At 42.0% G+C, this 20961-nt stretch overlaps 1 protein-coding gene across 1 annotated transcript in view; it reads right to left on the bottom strand.

Moving 5' to 3' along the window:
* Nucleotides 1-20961, bottom strand: part of FRY (FRY microtubule binding protein) — a 480115-nt gene that overhangs the window by 262412 nt on the left and 196742 nt on the right. Inside the window, exons 12-16 of the mRNA XM_019523795.1 lie at nucleotides 14377-14480; nucleotides 13742-13850; nucleotides 12373-12459; nucleotides 7991-8162; nucleotides 3256-3388 (exon numbers count right to left, since the gene is read on the bottom strand). Coding sequence (XP_019379340.1) covers nucleotides 3256-3388; nucleotides 7991-8162; nucleotides 12373-12459; nucleotides 13742-13850; nucleotides 14377-14480 — 605 coding nt within the window. The remainder of the gene's footprint in view (nucleotides 1-3255; nucleotides 3389-7990; nucleotides 8163-12372; nucleotides 12460-13741; nucleotides 13851-14376; nucleotides 14481-20961) is intronic.

Below are 20961 nucleotides of genomic sequence, written 5' to 3'. Positions count from 1 at the left end.
TTGGCTGTCTCAAAAATCCAGGTGATGGATTCTGAACACAGTTACTTTTAGCTGTAAGGACAATATTTATATGTAGACAATAGAATATTATTTAAATAACATTAAAATATTATTAAAGCCTTAGTCTGTCCGTCTGTGTGTCTGTCTGTCCATAACTCCTTATTCGCACTCTGACTGGCTCTCCTGGCAGCCAATCAGAGTGCTCCAAGAGCATTCAGACTGCAGGTGGCAGCGGCACCACAGCAGAGCATCGCCATGACGGCAGGGACAAAGTGGATGGGGAGTGCTGAGGCCAGCACAACTGGCCTCAGCACCCACCCCCGCTCTGTGGAGGAGGCGGTGGAAGCACAAGGTGGGTGGGAAACAGGGTTGGACCCATGGCAGCAGCACAATGTCAGGGGCAATGGGCCCAGGCCCAGGCCCAGTGTGGTGTGAGGGAAGAGCTGGCTTGGATGCTGCCATGATGGTGGGGACAGAGGGGAAGGGGCAAAGGGGTGAGTGGTGGACAAGGAGCAGACAGAGCAGGGGGGGCGGTGAGGCCAGCAGTGCTGGCCTTATCCCCCACCCCCTGCTCCCTGGATGCAGTGGTGGCATGGGGTGCTGGATGGTGGCACTCTGTCTGCACCCCCCCACATCATTCATGGGAAAGGGAGGCAGGCAGATGCAGGCCAGATGGATGGGGAAGGGGAAGTGGGCCCAGCCCCAAAACAGCAGTGAGCAGGGTGTGTGTGGGGGGGTGCACCTGGACCCAAAACGGTGGCAGTGGGGCAGGGGGGCTGGCCCTCTGGCAGAGGGGGGAAAAGGGGTAGCAGGCCCGGCCCCAAAGGTGGGGGCTGAGGGAGGCCAGATGCAGGCCTCTGTCCCCACTCGCAACCCCCGTCTTGATGGGCAATTGGCTCTTTCCCTGCTCTATGCAGCCATAACTCTTTTTTTCGTTCACTCTTTCTTTCCTCAAAGCAAATTATGTGTCTTACTTGGGAGCATGTGGTCTGTGAGAAAATACGGTATCTAAAATCAGAGTAGAAAGGTGTTTTTTTAACTGTAGAAAACTTTAGAACGCTCAGAAAAGAAGTCTCTAGGTTGAAAGTGGGTGTCAATCTAAGACCAGGCATATAGTTTACTACTATGTAAAAATGTACTTATTATTTATAGGTAAATCTAAGTCCCAAAATATGGTGTAAGGAAATCTCTTTTCTTTCAATGACTTTAATGGGAATAGTCATAATAGAAAATACTGTATCCAGTAATAAGTGTTTGCAGAGGCAGTCTTTACATTCATTGGTATTACTAATGCTATCAAATAAATACTAAATACTAATAAAAGAATCAGATATTACAAAAAGCCATGTTTGAGGATAGTTTAGCCACTTGTGATCCCTTCTGATACATAATAAGCATTTATACACATACCTTTTTGTCCTGTGAGGCACTGGAGATCTGGTGGGTCAGAGCAGACTTGATTAATCGAGTCTGCTCCGCATGAGAGTGGATGTGCACTGTGCTACATCGAATGCAGTTTTATAAGCAGTTTTATAATGCATGTCAACAAACAGAAAATGGTGGCTGTGCGCTATTGAACTAAAACACCTTTGAGGTGGTCAAAAGCATGCCACCGCCATTTTCTCAGAGCTGACATGCATTTTGCTGCTTATACAACTGCATGTGCCTCAGCACTAGGCACTTTTAAAAGCACGCAGCGCTGCAGTGCGACCATATGTACAAATGCCCTATTTGTTTCTCCTAAAATGGATTTAAAATGTTTAGTTTAGTGATTAATATTAGACTTCTTATAAATGTTATACTGGCCATGTCAGTTTTAAAACTTAAATAAAATTTATAAAATTATATACGTACTAAAACTAACAGCTAAGAACTCATAAGTAGTATATAATTTTAGGAAAACTTACAACTGTGTGAATAAAATAAGAGTTAAATAAATATAACATAGGCATTATATATCAGGTCATGGAAGCATGGAGGTTTATTAAAAATATATATATTATTAGCATTTTGGTTATTTTAAAATGTGACTAATAATAACATCCAACCTATATCTAGTGCTTTTCAGATCAACATGATTTTGGATTAAGACTATAAATTAAGCATCTGAAATAAATGACATTATAAGGCAAATGTGTTCTCACATATGTGCTTCCTGAGGAATTGTAATGTTGTTTTAGAACTCTAGGTTGGCTTTATTTCATTTAGACACAGGGCGCAACAAGAAAATATTGGTAATTAATATACCTAGGCCTTTGTGTCAAACTTACCTGTTTGCATTTTTTTCATGAAGAACATTCACCAACATCCTAACCTTCATTTTTGAACCCCTTCTTAACAAGAAACAGGGTGGGCCGGCTTGGGCTGGTATTTGTTAATCAAATAAAGGAAATTTACAAGAAAAATCAAATCTTTTTCTGTATTTTGTACACTACAGTCTGACTTCATAGGTTTTGACTAAGCAGTTACCTCTTGGAAAGAAAGTGTGTGTCAAAACCCTTTTTTTTTCCTAGAAAGTTCAGATACTCTAAATGCTCAAATGAAATGGCTATGAGCATCAGAGACCATTCTGACTCCATGAAAGAATACATCCAGCATAACTTTTCAAGCTGAAATATTAATATGATTATAGTAACGTACCACACATGGCATTTAAGGAAAATGAAAGAAGACCTGAAGAGCTTAAAAGCTAATGTAGGCACAGAGAGCAAAAAAACGTTAGGCAGACAAGAGGAATTTTGAAACAAAGATTAAGCACAGTCATAATTGCTGGATTTCAAGCAATTGCATAGTTGGTTTGCCATCTACTGTAGTGCAGGAAATTCGCCATCTTGTCTAACAACTTATTAAAGCCAGCAAAAATCTACAAATTTCCAGCCCCATCTCATTGCCATAGGTCTCTATTGGCCTGACTCCCTAGTTTTCCTTTTTTTCCCCCTAACACCTTCCCATTAACAAGATTCTGATGTAATTCTAGCTATTTAGGGGGGAGCCAGTGTAAGTCCTGCACTGCAAACAAATGCTGAAATCCAGAAAAACAAAGATACATTTTCTAAGAAAGAGAGCAGCCCTCATCTTCCTTGTGGTACACAAATATCAGTGACTCTGGCAGAAGGTATTTCAAGTATACATAAACAAACTGTTCTTGTTGCACTTTATCTTGGTGACAGCTAAGACAGGACTGCAGAAAGGTGTGAAAGAAATAAAACAGAACTTTTATGTTTTAGTCAAACGTGATTTTATTTTAACACTCACGTGATCATATCTTCAGGTTCTTTGTTCAACATCTGTATGTTTGTTAACATCATGCATCGCCCCACTTCCTTATCAAGGTGCCTTAGTATGTTGTCCACAGCTTTTCTTACTTGAGAATAATATAATGACATACCTGTAACAATATGCATTAAAGTTACATTTTTAAAAGAACAGAATATTAACAGATACAGCTATTTTAAAGAAGAACGTAGTTACTCAAGCAGTGTAAATATATATATATAACAATTTTAATCGTGGCATGACCAATTAGCCTCAGCTATTTCATTCTAATTCAGCATCTCATAGGCTGTGTACAAATAGTTTCATAGTTTCATAGTTTCTAGGGTTGGAAGGGACCTGAGAAGATCATCAAGTCTGACCCCCTGCCATGGCAGGAAAGAGTACTGGGGTCAAATGACCCCAGCAAGGTGTTCATCTAACCTCCTCTTAAAGACCCCCAGGGTAGGAGCCAGCACCACTTCGCTTGGAAGTTGGTTCCAGATCCTAGTCACCCTGACCCTGAAGTAGCGCCTCCTGGTATCTAGCTTAAATCTATCCTCTGCCAGCTTGTGACCGTTATTCCTGGTCACTCCTGGTAGTGCTCGGGGGAACAGGGACTTCCCCAGTGCTTGCTGATCCCCCCTGACTAGTTTGTAACAGGCCACTAGATCCCCCCTCAGCCTTCTCTTGTGGAGGCTGAACAGGTTCAGGTTCTGTAGCCTCTCCTCATAGGGCCTGCCCTGCTGTCCCCTGATCATGTGAGTGGCCCTCCTCTGGACCCTCTCCATGTTGTCCACATCCCTCTTGAAGTGTGGTGCCCAGATGGCCATTTCCACCGCTAGAAATGATTCCAAGGAGAGGGAACAGCACAGATGTTCAGTCTGCAACTGCCCCTTCTTCCCTGCTCCTTGTGCCTTCCCCCTGACTGGGATCATTGTGGTCTGGGGAAAGTGTGGGCTGCTTCAGTCCTCCTGTTCCCAGGAGACTGGAGCAGTGGGGCAAAGCCCCCTGCCCACTATACATACCTGGGACTCCAGTGTGAGGACTGGGCTGGGGCTTAACTCCACTATTCCAGGAAGAGCTTCCCCAAGTCTATTTCCCAGTCCAGCTAGCTTTCCCTTGCCCTCTCCTCACCCATGTTGCTCAGCTGATTGGTGGGGGGGCAGGCCATAGGGAAGCCAGTCAGGTAGGAACCAAGCTCATGGAAAGTCTGCTTAAACCTGACTTTTAAATTGCCACCCCTGCTGCACAGCTGAGTGGCAGGGATGAGGGCAAGTAGAAGCAGACAAGGGAAAGTGCTGCTGCCTGCACTTAGCTCAGTGCTTGACAGCTGATAGAAGAGAATGGCAGGGCAAAGGCCCTGCTCACTTCTTACAGCAAGAGTTCTGGTGTGGGAAGCAAGAGAGGTGGGCAGCTGGTGTCTGCTCCTCCCTTTCACTCTCAGTCTATGGGAGGGGCAGGAGCAGCTGTTCCTGTGACTTCTCCAAACTGGTGTGACCAGGTCTCAAGAAAGCACAGGAGCTTTTCCCCTGGCCAGAAAAAAAGTGTACTGACATTCTGAGTGATTTCTATCTGGTTATCAGGTTATTTTTCTCCTGTATCAACCATTTTGCTTCATTTTGCTTGGACATCTGCACACTTTTGGTTTTTACCAGGAGAATGGTGATTCTCCCAGGAGAAACTGAACATCTGTACATGACCATAGTGTATAGTGCCTTACTAAGTCATGCAGAAAGGAACTTATGCAACATGAAGAAAGGTGGCCCAAATCCATCCTTAAATGGTTAAATAAAATCTGGATACGAAATAATTCTATTCCATAGCTCAGAAAGTTTTATATATTTTAGCCACTAAAAACTGATAAAAATAAAGGCTCTAAGCCAGCAGCTAGCTTTTAAAATTAACAGCTAATAAAAGTTTGAATTACCTCTCAGAATACTTTGTGGGTGCATCTACATGTGCTATCAATGCACTAAAATAAACTCCAGTGCTATTCCCATCAGAGTTTATTGCTCCCGGGTGCAGCATTTACATGTGCACCCAGAACATAGCAAGTTGAGCTGGGGCAGCACAACCCTGACTGGCATGGAGCCTAGGGGGCCAGCCTGCCAGTTTGGAGCTGCTCTGCCCCAGCTCACTGTGCTGCAGAGGGGCCAGCTGGGGCATGAGGGTGCTACAGTGCAGACTAGCTGTCAGGCAGCCCTCACACTGTAGCACCCCCATGCCCCACCAGCCCAGGTCTGCTTCTGCACATGCATTTTGGTGCACTAAACTCCGGCATAGGATAGTACTTGTGTCAGGCAGTACTATCCCACAGTGGAGTTAATTAGTTTATTGTGGCCTAGTTGTGCTACATGTATAGATGTTGACGCATTACTGCAGAGCTAATTAGTCAGCTCTGCAGTAACGTGCACATGTAGATGTGCCCTCTTAGTATGGAACTAGGTCTAGTTATTTTGTATTACATACACTATGTCTCATACTGTGATACAGTAGCATATAAAATTATTTAAGAAATAAAAAAATTAAACCAATTTTGCCTCTGTTAAACTGGAAAATACAATCTACTTTCTCATTTTAAGCTGACATTTCTGAAGTATCCAAAGAAAAGTTCTCTGTCATCACCAAGGAAGAGGTATCTCTTTATATGCCTTTCTCCAGCCATTTCTCTTTCTACTGGATAAAGCCTGTGTAGGTTCAGAACTCCAAAATAACCCCAACTTTCAAAATCCTTGATATGATCTAAATTCCAAGGTATTGAAGGAAACAAACAAAAACATATAAATAATCTAGCACAGTTTTATATTACCTGTACTTAATAGTAAGTGATTATAGGATTGGACCTTATTTTATGGCAGCCTTACTTTCATGATTATCTAAAGCAGGGCTGTCCAAGCTGTTGGCCTGTGGGCTGCATACAGTCTATGAGAGGTTAAATTCCAGCCCCTTGGGTCTCATGTGGCTGCTGCTGTATAACTGTTGCAGCTGGGGTCTCCGGGCTCCCTCTCCCTCTTCCTCCTCTTGCTGCTGCTTCCTGCTGTAGAGTATTGGAGGCAGAGGGAGAGGGGAGCATTCATGCAGCATGTGACCCTTGCTGGTGTGGCCTGTGGGGGCTTAAAAGTTGGACAGCCCTGATCAAAACCAATGATGGTTGATATCAGGGAAGGTATGAGAGGGGATGGATTGTTCTAGATCAGTGTTTCTCAACCTGTTAGTCACAACCCAAAAGTGGGTCATGAGAATATATGAAAGGGTCCTAAACAAACTTCCAGTTGGTCTAATAAAAGGTATAATTTTGGAACCAAGAGTTCTAGTTTTTTTATGTCTTTTTGCCTCAGACCAACAAGTACCAAGTACACCCCTGAAACATGGAATATGCCAAATTTTAGCCAATTTTGGATTTTAAACTTCATTGCAGAACAACAAGGAAGTTTTTTTACCTCCTAGCTTGCCATCTGACACCTCCAGGGAAGGAATTCTACCTGATCAACACATCAAAGAGCTACTCAGCACAGCTCACAAAGACACTCTCATGGACCCAGAGGGACAGACTTTCATCTTCAGCTCCCTCTATGCAGAAATGAAGTTTATTTCTACCTATGGGGACTTTTTACCATCTGGTACCATCTACACTTTTCCCAGAGCCTGATGAAGGGACTTTGATCCTGAAAGCTTGTAGAAAAGGACAACTTTCTTGCCATTTTCCAGTTGGCCTAATAAAAGGTATCATTTTGGAACCAAGGGTTCTAGCTTTTTTTATGTCTTTTTGTCTCAGACCAACACAGCTACCAAATACACCCCTAAAATGGATCAACAAACTTAAAAAATGGATTCTCCTTTAAAGGAGAAAAACATGGAAAACCATGACTTTTCCCTGGTAGGCTGGCAGAGTTCCAGCCTGCAAGGGGCTGGTTGGGGCCCCCCATGCCCCACATACTATACACCCACCCCTTGGCCCACACATTGGGGGCCTGGGGCCTGAGAATGGGGGGCAGCAGGTCGGGAGTGAGGGGCACTGGGTTGGGACTGCCCATCAATGTTTACAAATGGGTCCTGGTACAAAAAAGGTTGAGGACCACTGCTCTAGACATGCCCTGTACATATACTCTTCCTCTAAAATATCTGCTACTTGCTACCATTGGAGATAGGCTACTGGATCAGATGGACCATTGGTATGAGCAAGCATGGCGCTTCTTATGTTCCTTTCTTCTATAGCCCATAGGAACATGGATCACTGGTTTAAAATACACAATGAATGCTTTTCAAAAGGGTTTTTTCCAGTTTGACACTGGAATCTGTGATGTTTCTTAAATTGTTAGATATCTGAGTGCAGTTATTTCATTCAGCTATTTCATTTTAGCAGAGAAGCTAAATAAACCTAGATATTCAGCATTCAAAAGAATATCTATCTACATATGAGTTTTATGTTAAACCTATAAAATACTAATAACTGTTGGAATTCCCACCACTGCTATATCTAAATATATTTACTGAATATATTATGCAGTACGTTACAAGAAACTTAAATTTCAGTTAATAGTATTAATCAGTCTAAAGAATGTATTTCTTTAAGTATACATGGTAAAATAAAGCAAATACATAAATACTTAACTATATGAAAATATTCTCCTAATTCACTTAAGATTCCTATACATGCTGATTCTAGTCATTCTGCAAGTTTTCACATTGCGTTAACATTGCACATTGTTTATTATGGCACGTGCCTGTTACTGACCTATCATTTTAGCTTCCTCCTCTGTCAGGGTTTTGCTCAAGTAAGTTTTCTTCACTCTGAGAGTGTTTCCAGAAGGAAGGACAGCTCCAGTAACTGGCATTGGAGGTTCACCATCTTTTTGCTGTAAGCTATCAGCAATTACCAAGAAAGCTCTCAGACCAATATTCATTCTCTGTGAATTTAAGAATGTGAATGAGTATCATGAAGAAATATGCTCGTTACATACTGAAATGACATTTGTCAGAAATAAAATTTTGCTATATTAAACCTAATAATGAATTTAGATATTTCCATTTGCCAAAATTGTATAGGATAATAGTTGGCAATAAGTTGTAGGCCACAAAATTCCAGTTTAGGTATAGGATGGGCTGGTGTTTCCAACCAGGCCACTGCCACCACCATGGCTTTTCCCAGGAACTCAGCCTGCGGGCAAAACTTCTGCCACCAGAACATGGCCAAACTCTACCTGGCTCTACTACCAGAGCATGGCCAAACCCCCCTCTGGCTCCATGGGCCTGATAAAATAAGTTGCCAACCCCTGATATAGGAGGTTAGCACTGCTTTGTACATTTGTTAAAAAAAGACTGTGAGTGGTGATAATTACAAAATGTTTGTTGTACTTGTGGTATAATAAATCAGTAGAATCTATTACAGTGCATTATATGTATTTTAGACAATAAAAACATATTGAAAATTAAAAATTAAAGCTGATCATCCCAGCATGGTTAAAATATGTTTAACAGAACTTTTTTCTAAAGAACTAAAATATTGTTTTTTCTCTAAATAACTTTGTAAAAATCTTTCCCAACAGTGCAGTTGGTCTAATAAAAACCAAAACACAATATGAACCACAAAAATCCATGCCTCTCACATATTTCCTGGACCATAATAGATGCAAAATCACTCCAACTTTAAGTAACAAACTAATTTACAACATGTGTTTTGCTGTTTTGTTATTTAAAATATAATAATGTGAGTGGCCTACTTTTCTACATTATTTTGTCATTTTGATAGACAGGCCAAGTGTGAGACTTTTAATGAAAATTGTCCCAAAAGTTTCAGAGATAATTCACACCTGCCCTGAAAGAAAAATCACACCTGCATTGAAAGAAAAATCAATCCAGATTCACTTGAAACGCCTTTCCTTTATAACTCTATATAGCTCTTTATATATATTTCTTTGTATATATGCTTTCAGTTGGAACTTAATAACGTTTCTTTTATAGCCCTGCAGCTGAGTACTGTTTCTTTCAGTGCTCACATAAAAAGAAAGGTAAATTCCTCAGAAGACCAGAAGGCTAACCATGCTCTATAGGAAATTTGAAAAGGCACTCCATGCCAAAACTGTACACATCTGCATGGAAAATCTAAAGGTGCCTATAGATGTGCTTGTTCACATTCTAATTAGAATGTTCCAGCATTGCCTCACCATCACATGTATTAAGCTGCCATGCATTTCAAAATGGCCATGGGGGCACTTTATTTAAACCTTGTTGAATGAGCTATAGATAAAGCATCCCACAGCCATTTTGAAACACACAGGGGCTTAATGCACATGACAGTGAGCTATTTTAATTAAAGTGGCTGTTCAGAAGCCATTCTAATGAAAACACCCTCTCCCACTCCCGAGCAGCTTAAATGATCTACATACTTTAGGCACCTGGGCAAAAAGCTCACTTCCAGTACTAACATGATACTATGGCCTTAGTGGCATCAACTTTGTGGAAGGGCATTCCAAAGTATATATGTCCAGATCCTAATAGACGTTTAAGACTCAGTATCTGCTCACCCAAAAACCACAGCTCTAACCTCAGGAAGGAGCCCTGCATTATGGCTCCTGCTTCCAATACTGCTTATACATTTTACCTATGACCACAGGCGGATTTTGTAAAGGGGTGGAGGGTGTGGGAGCAACACCTAGTGCTGCAGGAATTCCTGCACCCCCTGCCTCCAACTTCCCCCTCTCATGCCCTGGGGCAGGCAGACTGCATTGTGGGAGTAGCAACCAGGGTCTTTTTTAAGTCTTGCAATCAGGTAAGAATCTTCCTTCCCTCCTCCTTCCTTTCTTCTTCTCCATGCACATTGGCACATCCCCTGTCTTCCCCCTCTGCAACATTTCCCCCTTCTCTGCCCACTGCTGCTTGTGTCCCCACTATCTCCAGCTGACCCAGGGGGGGAGTGAGAGGATTCTCCAGAGCCACCCCTTCCCCATTATAATTGGGCTGCATGTGGAGCCATGCTTGGCCAGAGGCAGCAGCAGTTGTGGTGGCAGTGAGTGCGTTGCCTTCCCCTGTGCCTGCTCTAGGGCTGGAAGGGAACACCTGGGGGGATCAGGCAGGGAAGAGGAATCTACCTATTGCTGCCTCTGTCCCCAGCTGAGCCCACCTTCATAGATTTCATAGACATTTAGGCTGGAAGGGACCCCGGAGAATCATTGAGTCCATCCCCCTGCCCCATGCTCAGGAAGTCAGCAGGGATCATAGGATCCCAGCAAGATAAGCATCCAAATGTGTCTTGAAGGCATTCAAAGTGGGTGCTCGAGGTGCCTCCAGTGGCAGTCTATTCCAAACCTTGGGGGCTTGGACAGTAAAAAAGTTCTTTCTTATGTCCAGCCTGAATTGGTCGCGGGGGAGTTTGTGACGGTTTGATCTTGTCATTCCTTGGGGCACTCTGGTGAACAGACGTTCCCCCAGATCCTGATGAGCACCTCTGTTAAACTTATAGGTGGCACCAGATCACCCCTAAGCTTGCGCTTTTCTAGGCTGAAGAGTCCCATGGCTCTCAGCCTCTCTTCGTAAGCTCTATTTTTCTGACCTCTGATCACATGCATGGCTCTCCTCTTCACTCTCTCAAGCATCACATTGAAGGCCCATGTTCACCTTGTGGTCAATCATGATCCCCAAGTCCCTTTCATCTGTAGTGCTAACCAGCTTAGCACTACTGAGCCTATAAGCATGCTGCAGGTTTTTCCTCCCAAGGTGGAGAACCTTGTATTTTTCGGTGTTGAACACCATCAGGTTCTCATCTGCCCATTGCATGAGCCTGTCAAGATTTACCTGGATCACCCTCCTGTCCTCAGGTGTGAATGCTTTACCCCAGAGTTTGGTGCTCTCGGCAAACTTCTGACTTCTGACCCCAATATCCACATCATTGATGAAGATGTTAAACAGTATAGGCCCTGGGACAGAGCCTTGAGGGACCCCACTGGTGACTGTGCACCAAGACGATTGGCTTCTATCAACCACCGCCCTCTGGGTCTTACCGTGGAACCAGTTCCCCAGCCAGTGGATCACAGTGAGGTTGAGCCGCAGTTAGCCAGTTTTGCCAAGAGGTGATCGTGGGATACCGGATCGAAGGCTTTTTTAAAGTCAAGATATACAACATCAATCTCTTCCCCCTTGTCCAGGTGATAGGTCACATGGTCGTAAAAGGAAATGAGATTGGTCAAGCAAGACCTACCCGCAACAAACCTGTGCTGTGTATCCGCCAGGATATTGCTGTCAGCTAGTCTGTTAAGGATGGCCTCTTTGATAAACCTTGCCATGGAGTTTGGCTGGAATGGGTAGGAGTGGCTCTGGAGCCTTCCCCCACCTCTGACCTCAGGACATATAGGCACAGAGGTAGCAGGGGAATGGTAGGGAGGAGAGGTGTAACTGATCACAGAAAGGAAGAGAGGGGAGAATTCTTACCTGATTCAGGGACTTAGAAAAAAGTCCGTGGCTGCTGCTCCCTCCTGAAAGGAGGAAATGCATCCACACCACTGCATCTCTTCTTGTTATGCCCTTGCCACTAACTATTTACTGCAAAGTGCAAAAACTAACCCTTAAGTCCATAAAGAGTCAGGCTGAAGCTGGGGGGTGGGGGGAGTTCTATGTGGGTACCATGGTACACTTCTATTTGCACTTGTGCATGTTTCATTTCCTATTTTGGCTTGTAATTTTTCTTTTTTGCTAACCTATTTCTTAGGCTCCTTGGATTTTTTTACTTTAATTATTTACTCCATTTCAGTCAAATTAATTTCTGAAATGTGCTTGGATTGTTCAGGGTGTTTAATTTTTATAAGTAAAATTATTTTAGTTCTTAAATATAACAAAAGCAGAGCGATGATAAGCCAATGTGGTCCACAATTTTATTCTTGTTTCTCAACTTGACATTTGGTAATCATCACTCAGGAGACACACTAGACAAATGTTCAACAGTGTGACAGTTCTGTTAATTTTATTATAACACAGGTACATAGATTTACTTTGCCAGTGCATCAGGTCCAAGATTTTGCCATTAACCCTGGATGGAAGTAAAACTATACTTATAAATGTACACAAAATGAATAAGCCATAATACAATAACACCAAAAACTGTAAGAGTGTTGATATACATCATACCTCTGGATTGAGACTGAAAGCTTTTGCTGGCTTTCCAACACAAAGGAAGTCAAAGATAATTTCTTTCATTGCAAAATCTAAGCGCTCCTAAAGACGAAAAAAAAATGTACAAATCATATAAACCTAGTTATTGCTTCTTAATTCCTCAAAGGCAATGGCAGCCTTGAAGCAGGATATAATCAGTTTTATTTAAATTTATATAGGGCCAGATTTTCAAAAGTATGCTTAATTCCATGTTGGGTTTAAATTTTGAACGGTGCCAAGCAACTCTGAAGGTACCTAAAATGGAGGTTTCTGGATATTAAATGCTTCTGAAATTCTGTATGCTTAATGTACATATCTAAATAGAAGAACAGTTCTAAAATGTGGCTTTTAATTATTTCAGGCTCACTTGATCAATCACTGTATTAACATGCTATTTTATAAAATAGGAATCTGTGCACAGAAGTCCCAGTTCAACAAAGAATTTACACATAAATTCATTCCTATTCAACAAACATGTGCTGAAGTGCTTTGCTTAACAGAGACATTACTCTGAATTGGAGCAACAGAGGAAGCTAGGCTTCTACTGATGAGTAGGGAGTTTAGGTGCATAGCTCCCATTTGTATTAACGAAAATTATGTGCCCCTGAGCCTGGGGCACGGGCATCTTTACATGTGCTCCAGGGTGGGGGAGGGAGCTTTAATTAGAGTGCCCCTTGGGATCTGCTCTAGTTAAAGTGCCTGTTGCATCTCATATATTCAGTGTCCTATGCTTCAAAATGATGGTGGGGGCACTTTAATTAAAGTTTGTTGAACAAGCTTTAGTTAGAGCACCCCCTCACCATTTTGAAGCATGGGGATGCTGAATACATGAGATACCAAGGCTGTTGGAGCATGCGGACTTAATTAGCATGCATCAGAACATGTGTCTGGAACATGTATAGGTGCCCTAAGATCACATACTCTCACATACTCTCAGATTCTCTTCTCACTTAAGTTTTTACACTAATGCAACTCCACTGCCCTGTGTAATATTTGATGTATCCCAGTGTCATATCAAAATACGCCACGTTATTTCTAGTTCTTAGTGAACAATTAGAGATGAGTGATCAATGGAGTCTCTGGTACACTGGAAATTCAAAAAAAATCATTTGAACTGAAAATGATCTTAGAATTTTTCAAAGAATTGAAAAGTAAATTAAAAGTGCCAATCAGAAAATTTTTGCCCAGCTTACCCCACAATTTTACCATTCCTTCCTTTACCATAAAAGAAGTTTATCAATAATGGGACTGAATTAAGTGAGATAATACAAGGTTTAATTTCCCTTTAATAATTTACTAGGAAAATAAATTATTCATTATTTGGAAACACAGATCTTTTCCATACCTGGGCAATGAACTGTATAATTTTCACAAAGATGTTTAGAGGCATATCCCTCGGCACCACACCCCGGGACCCTTTGGGGAAAAGTGTTGTAACAATAGTAATAAGACGACTGAAAGAAAAGAAAAAAACAAGCATCAGGCACTGTTCTCTTCCTTGTAGGAATGATGGTGAATCTTCTTGTTTAATTATCACAAAATGTGCCTACAAAATCTTGGTCCTGTTCAAAAAGCCCACAGTATGAAAACTCTTCCAAATTAAAAGATACAGTGAAAACTTTCTCTATTTTTTTTGTTTATAAGTTTGACTGAATTAATATAATTTTGTTACTACACCACAAGATCCACAATCCAAATGCTGACACATGCTCTTCCAGTTTCTACTATTTGCAGAAGCAAAGTCTTGCTGTCTATTTTCTGGTCCTTCCAAAAGTATAAGCTCTTGGTACAGTACTTGTAAAAAGCAGGAGTGCAATTATTAATGTCACAAAAGAAAATGTTATTGTGTTCATCTGGATGTGTCCTTATTTGACACTGGAAATACTTCTAGGTCAAGGGAACTCAGTGGAGGCACTGGACCTCTGCATTGGAAATATCCATAGCAGAGGCCTGGTTTCAATTACAACTGCAGAACCTTACCTTTGGGTAGCTGTATTGCTTTCACATTTAATTCTAATCATGTAAACCCAAAGTAATCTGTACAGAGATTCCAGTGCAACTCGAGCCATTTTTGGATCCTTGTTCTAGAAGAAAAAAAAATAAGTAAAAGATTTTAGGTAGCTAAGTCTTAACTCAGCAGACCTTACTATTTTCTTTTTCTTGCAGCACAACCTATGCAGGAAGTTTGGGATGAATATTCATTCTTTGTGCATGCCAAGATTACAGGTTTCACCCTGGGCATCACAAAAAAATGTGGCAGAATGGAGCTGCTGGATACTCAAATATAGCACATAGAATAATATACACAAAATTGTAACTACATAGAAATAAATCCTTGACATTTTTAAAAACTTTTATACAACTGACCCATTTTTTCCAAGATTGTTTAAGATGCCATGTATCCTAAGTGTTTGTTTTAGCGTAAAACAGACGTGCTGCAATATTCTTTACTACAAAAAGCATCTCTATTCAAATACAAAAGAATAATCTTTACTCTAATTGACCTCTGGGATTTGTGTCAATACAGCTATTGTTCCATTTTATGAACACTTGTCATCAAACATATACTTGGTAAATAATTTATTATATAATGCACACATTTAAACATGAAGGGGCAAAATCTACACTTATGTATACCACGTAATAAATACAACCACTTAGGCCCTAGGCCAGTGGTTCTCAACCTTTTTAGATTCAGGGCGCCCCTCAATGATTCAACTGAAAATCACTGTTGTACCACCTATGCCTAAACCTACCTCAGTGGTTCTCAGCCAGGGTTTTGCTGCTGCCACCAGCATAGCCAGGTGGAACTGTCTCTTGTGCCTTGTGCACAGCAAGATCAGGAAGGGTTGTGGTATGACCTTGTGTTCCTGCCTATGCTAAGGTTATCTGGTAAGACTAAAACAGGCAGGAGCACCCGGTCTTGCTACAGCCTTTCCTGGTCTGACCCTACACAGCATCGCTTGTACACAAAAGCATGTAGGGGAGTTGGAACCATCCTGTGCATCTCTGTTTCTAGGAGACACTGTGCAGGATTGGACTGGAAATGGCTGCAGCAGGACCAGGTGCTCCTGCCTGCTTTAGATTTAATAAATAACCCTAATGCAGGCAGGAGTGTATGCTCATGCTGCAGCCTTTCCTGACCTGGCTGTGCACAAGGTACACAAAGCAGTCCCATGTGACCGTAGTAGCAGTGATGCCCATGCTGCAGAACCCCTAAAAAGGTCTCATGGGCTCTCAGTGTGCTGCAGCACCCCTGTTGAGAACCACTGCCCTAGATGGAAGTGTTGTTTGAAACATTCCAAACACCTCTGAAGTGCTCCAAACAGTGAGGGTACAGGCATGCATGGTCAAAGAAATGCTTAAAAAAAGATTCTCATAAATAAGGAACTTCCCTGAAATGTTTCCTTTTGAAGCACTTCCTGAAACCTCTATACATTCCAGTGGTCCTCTGGTATCCCACAATGCTCTGCTAACTCCCCCACCATTGGCAGGGAAGGACAAAGTGGCAGACAGCCAGTAAGCACTCTCCTGCATACTCAGGTTTCCTTAGCACCCTCCTGAAGTTCTGGAGGCTAAGCAGCATGCAAGGTATCCTTCTGTCTAGCCCTCAGGCACATCTTGCATGCTTCTAGGAGAAGTTCCTAAAGACAGTTGAACACACCAGAGAGTGCTCATTGACTGTCCATCCCACTCTACTCTTACCCCCAAAACCTCCAACAGGAATAGTCAGAGCACTGTGGGATGCTGCAGGACTGAGGAGCCTCCTATCATGCCCCCTGGCTGGAAAGTACCATTTTGATGACTTTGAAGCTGTAGGGGAACAGGGGAAGGCTGCACATCTCTATAGCAGTGAAGCACTTACATCTTGAAGCATTCCAAATTTGAACAGAATTTGGAGTGCCCAAATGCATGTTTGTCTATGGCTTTCATAGATTTCATAGACATTAGGGCTGGAAGGGACCTTGCAAGATCATTGGGTCCAGCCCCCTGCCCAAAGGGCAGGAAGTCAGCCAGGGTCAAATGATCCTAGCAAGATAGGCATCTGAGTTTTTTTGAAAGTATCCAGAGTAGGTGCTTGCACCACATCTGGGAGGAGTCTATTCCAGGCCCTGGGGACTCAGACAGAAAAGAAGTTTTTCCTTATGTCTAGCCTAAAATGGTCTTCCTGGAGTTTGTAACTGTTGGACCTTGTCTTCCTGTGGGGTGCCCTGGTGAACAGACGTTCTCCCAGCTCCTGATGCACAGCCCTTATAGGCTGCCACCATGTCATTGCCTATGCTTTTTCAGGCTGAAGAGCCCCATGGCTCTCAGCCTCTCTTATTAAGGCCTGCTCTCTTTCAAGTTTCTCCACATCCTTTCTGAATTGCGGAGCCCAGAATTGGATACAGTAATCCAGCTGTGGCCTCACCAAGGCAGAGTAAAGTGGGAGGATGACTTCCTGGGTCTTGCTTGAGATGCATCGGTAGATGCAAGCCAGAGTTTTGTTTGTTTTGCTGACTGCAGCATTGCATTCGTGGCTTATGCTCATCTTGTGGTCAATCATGACCCCCAAGTCTTGCTCTTTAGATTGAAGAATGAGTCAGACCAGTTAACAGCTGAGGCTGAGAACATCTGACTAGGATTTTTGGAAGAGTTTAAACTAGTAAAGTCTCTTGCTTTGTGTACCCTTTCTCTGATGGGATGCTCAGGAGGTGTTTTAACTTTAGGATGGATAACTGAGCTTGCCTGCATCATACAGGCCTTGAGATGAAACATTAGTACCCTCTTCAGTGGGCTCCTAGTCATTGATCTAGTTAAGTGCTACCTCTCACAGGGCGCACCTACACGTTGCTCTATGGCGACATTGTTACTGTGTTGCTACTGTGTTGTTACTGCACCATACTTTAGTACTTCTCTTTGGAAGTACTAAAGCATGGTGCAGTAACTGGCCATACTGTTCTGTACACTTGAAGTACAGTTATTTTTAGCAGCTAGTTTGCCGTAGTGGCACACTATAAAGGGGGAGAGCAGTGCAATGGTGAAGCAGCTGCTAGTCACATGTAGACACCCATGGATGCTACATCACTCTGGAACATTGCTATGGCAATGTAGCATCATGTGTAGACGCACTCATAATGGCCTATTCAGGGCAAGTATTGAAACCATATTTCATGGTATCTAGAACAATTGGTGGGACATGAATTTTACTATCATAGGGAAAAAAGAAACAAGGTGAAACAGAAATCATGACTAGAATACAGTTACTGAGGAGCACGTGCTATTCAGAAGTGACAGAAATAAAGATAGTTGGTAGATCTGCATTCCATATTAAAGATACGATGGACTACAGAGAAATAAGGATTAAAATGGATGTGATTTGGGTCAAATGACTTTGGGAAGGATGGTAAAAGAGATTCTACTGGCATTGTTCTGGGACTCTGCTACAGATCTGGATTTGTATGGGTTCCTACTATCTCGATTTAGATAGTGCAATCTGTAATATTATTAGAGTGATAAATAATAGCAGGAATTGTGTCATTAGGAGAGATTTTAACTTTTGATATGAAGATAAGAGGACAAATGCTAATAATAATGTAGGAACCAGGTATTCTGTAATAGCTGAGAGGTTTCTCATCAAGCAGTCACTGAAGCAAAAAGTGGCAATGCTATTTTGGACTTAACTTTAATAAGTAGTAAGAACCTTATATAATAGCTGGTCACAGAAAATATCACTGGATTGAATCATCACCAGTTAATTCAGCTTAAGTAAAACAAGGAAAAATGAAAATGTGCGTTTGTAAATAAGATTCTTGATTTTTAAAAGGACAAACTTTGATAAACTAAAGAAACTAGTCAGTGATGTTAACTAGACTAAGGTAATCAGGGATTTTTAATGTAGCAGCTTAGAATTTCTTTTGAGTCAATGCTGCAAAAACTGGAACAGGTGCAGAGAACAACTATTAAGATGATCAGGGGAACAGACAGCTTATCTTATAAGAGGAGACTAAAACAGCTTGGATGTTTAGTCTAGCAAAATGAAGACTGACAGGGAATGTCAGTCTATAAATACATCAAAGGATAAAAACAGGGAGGGAAAAGAGGCATGAAGATGAAAGATAACACTGGCATAAGAGCAAGTGGGTATAAAGTGGTCATGAATAAACTAAGGTTGGGCACTGGAACAAATTTTCTTACCATCTGAGAAAATAGGTTTGGGGACTTCTCTGGTACAAATAGTGGGGGCAAAGACATAACTACTATTAGATATAGTTTGACCAGGCTAGGCTATGAAAAGGTGTATACTAGCAGGATTGTGACAACAGGGGCACTAGAGTCCCCTTTAGTCCTGAGTTTCTACAGAGAAATCTCCAGGTTTAGCTACTCCCCATCAATTCACACTTCTGCCCTCTTTTCACTTCAGGTGCTGCAGAATGGTGGGGGCCTTCCATGGGTTCTCCACAGAGCTGGAAACTGAATTCTATCTCAAATTAAATAAAGTATAAGGGTTCAAAATTATACCTGTAAACACAGAACACACGTAAAGCTAGCCCTTCACCCACTTAAAAGGATCAACTACACTGTAATGACCTTTCTGACAGTGCTTATTATGCCACAGGTTTATAGAGGAGACAAATGAAAGCCAAAATAGCTCTGTAAAGGTCTTGCTGTGGATGATGTAGATGAATATTTTTTTAAAGAAAGACTTCTAGATGTTTTTCCACTTGTATGTAAAATGGCTGGTATATTTTGAGAACTTAAGTTGTTCTCCCAACAACACAGAAGGTAAAATGTGGCTTTATAGTACCTCCTATAAAAGACCCAAAATGAAAGTCATAATCAAGAATGTCAAAAGGGATTTAGGAGTTTTGGTTGAAAAAGCCAGGAGCTCCTATTAGATGTTGAAGAGAATCAGAAACCAACAATTTCACAGAGCAATTTTTTCTATTGCTTTATTTGAATATCTGTCTCACTATCAGCTCTGTATTTGACAGGGGAAGAAGACTACTTTAGATGTTTTACATTGGGATGGCCAACGTGGAGTATGCATACCACAAGTAGTACAGGCAGCCTGTGTGTGTGGCATGTGGCACAGCAGAGAGGGGACAGGCAGCACAGTAGCAGAAAGGGAAAGAGCAGAAAGCAAAGCAGCTGATTGGGCAGGGCAAGGGAATTTGAGTGGCACCTGGTGTCAGAAAAACAATATAACTCATGAAAAGCAGATGACCCCTTGCTGAACAGATGATTTAATGCTGAACTTAAAGACAGCCTTTTGCTGACAGTAAGCAAACTTGTTCTGTGTATTTTGTAACTCTGTAACAGCAAGCAAAAAAACAAAACCCCAAAGCTAGTGGAAAATTCCCCAAAGATGCGCACGCATATATGCCTTATGCCTATGTATACCTATATTTGCATATGTATGACCTGTTAGTATAAAAAGTGCTACCAAACTCAGATCGGGGGGCTTTTTGTCTTTGGGCATTAAGCACCCCTCTGCAGAGCAATAAATCATCTTACCGACACCCCCTCGTTCTCGGCCTAATTGATCGCGGCTAGGAACGAGCCCAAAGACGGGAGGAGGCCAGTGTTCCTCAGTGTATGAGCACACCCTTCGGTGTATGGGTGCCACACAGTAGCTGGCCAATTTCCCCAACACTGGGGAGGGCATAAGGATAATTTTTTTGCCTACCTGCCAAAAATGCACTGTCTGCCACTGTTTTATACAATTAAAAATAAATATTTTTATGATAGGCTAATGCTTAAAAGAAGACCAAGGTTGGACAGTAGTTTTAGTACTTGTATGAATAGCAGGTAATGCCTATGCTATTATTATGATATTATCAGTGTGATAATAATAATTTTAAAATATAAAGCTGTGTAAAATCTCATCATTTTTTGCAGTACATTACACTAATTTCATGTAAAACTGGCACTTCAATATCTGAATTGTACTTTATTGTATTTGAGTATTTATATTATTAGTAATAATGACAAAGGCCACAGTAATTTTGTCAAGGTGGTAGGTACTGGTCAGTAATCATAATCAAGCACCATACAATGCAAAAGAGATGATGTGAAAGTTAAATGCTACTACTGGGGCATGTCTACATGTGCAATTAATGAGCATGAATAAACTCTGGAGTTTATTGCTCCTGGGCATACCATTTGAATGTGTGCCTGGGAGCAACAAGCTCTGGAGTTTATTGATGTGCACATGTTTCATAGTTTCATAGTTTCTAGGGTCGGAAGGGACCTGAGAAAATCATCTAGTCCGGCCCCCTGCCATGGCAGGAAAGAGTACTGGGGTCAAACGACCCCAGCAAGGTGTTCATCTAACCTCATCTTAAAAACCCCCAGGGTAGGAGCCTGCACCACCTCCCTTGGAAGTTGGTTCCAGACCCTAGCCACCCTGACTGTGAAATAGCGCCTTCTGATGTCTAACCTAAATCTACCCTCTACTAGCTTGTGACCGTTGTTTCTGGTCACTCCTGGCTGTGCTCGGGGGAACAGTGACTCCCTCAATGCCTTCTGATCCCCCCTGACCAGTTTGTAACAGGCCACAAGATCCCCCCTCAGCCTTCTCTT

Source organism: Gavialis gangeticus, unplaced genomic scaffold, assembly GCF_001723915.1.
Source record: "Gavialis gangeticus isolate Ggan-Ray unplaced genomic scaffold, GavGan_comp1, whole genome shotgun sequence".
Taxonomy (NCBI): domain Eukaryota; kingdom Metazoa; phylum Chordata; order Crocodylia; family Gavialidae; genus Gavialis; species Gavialis gangeticus.
The sequence above is the reverse complement of the archived record's forward strand: the minus strand, read 5'-3'. Positions and strand labels throughout refer to the sequence as shown.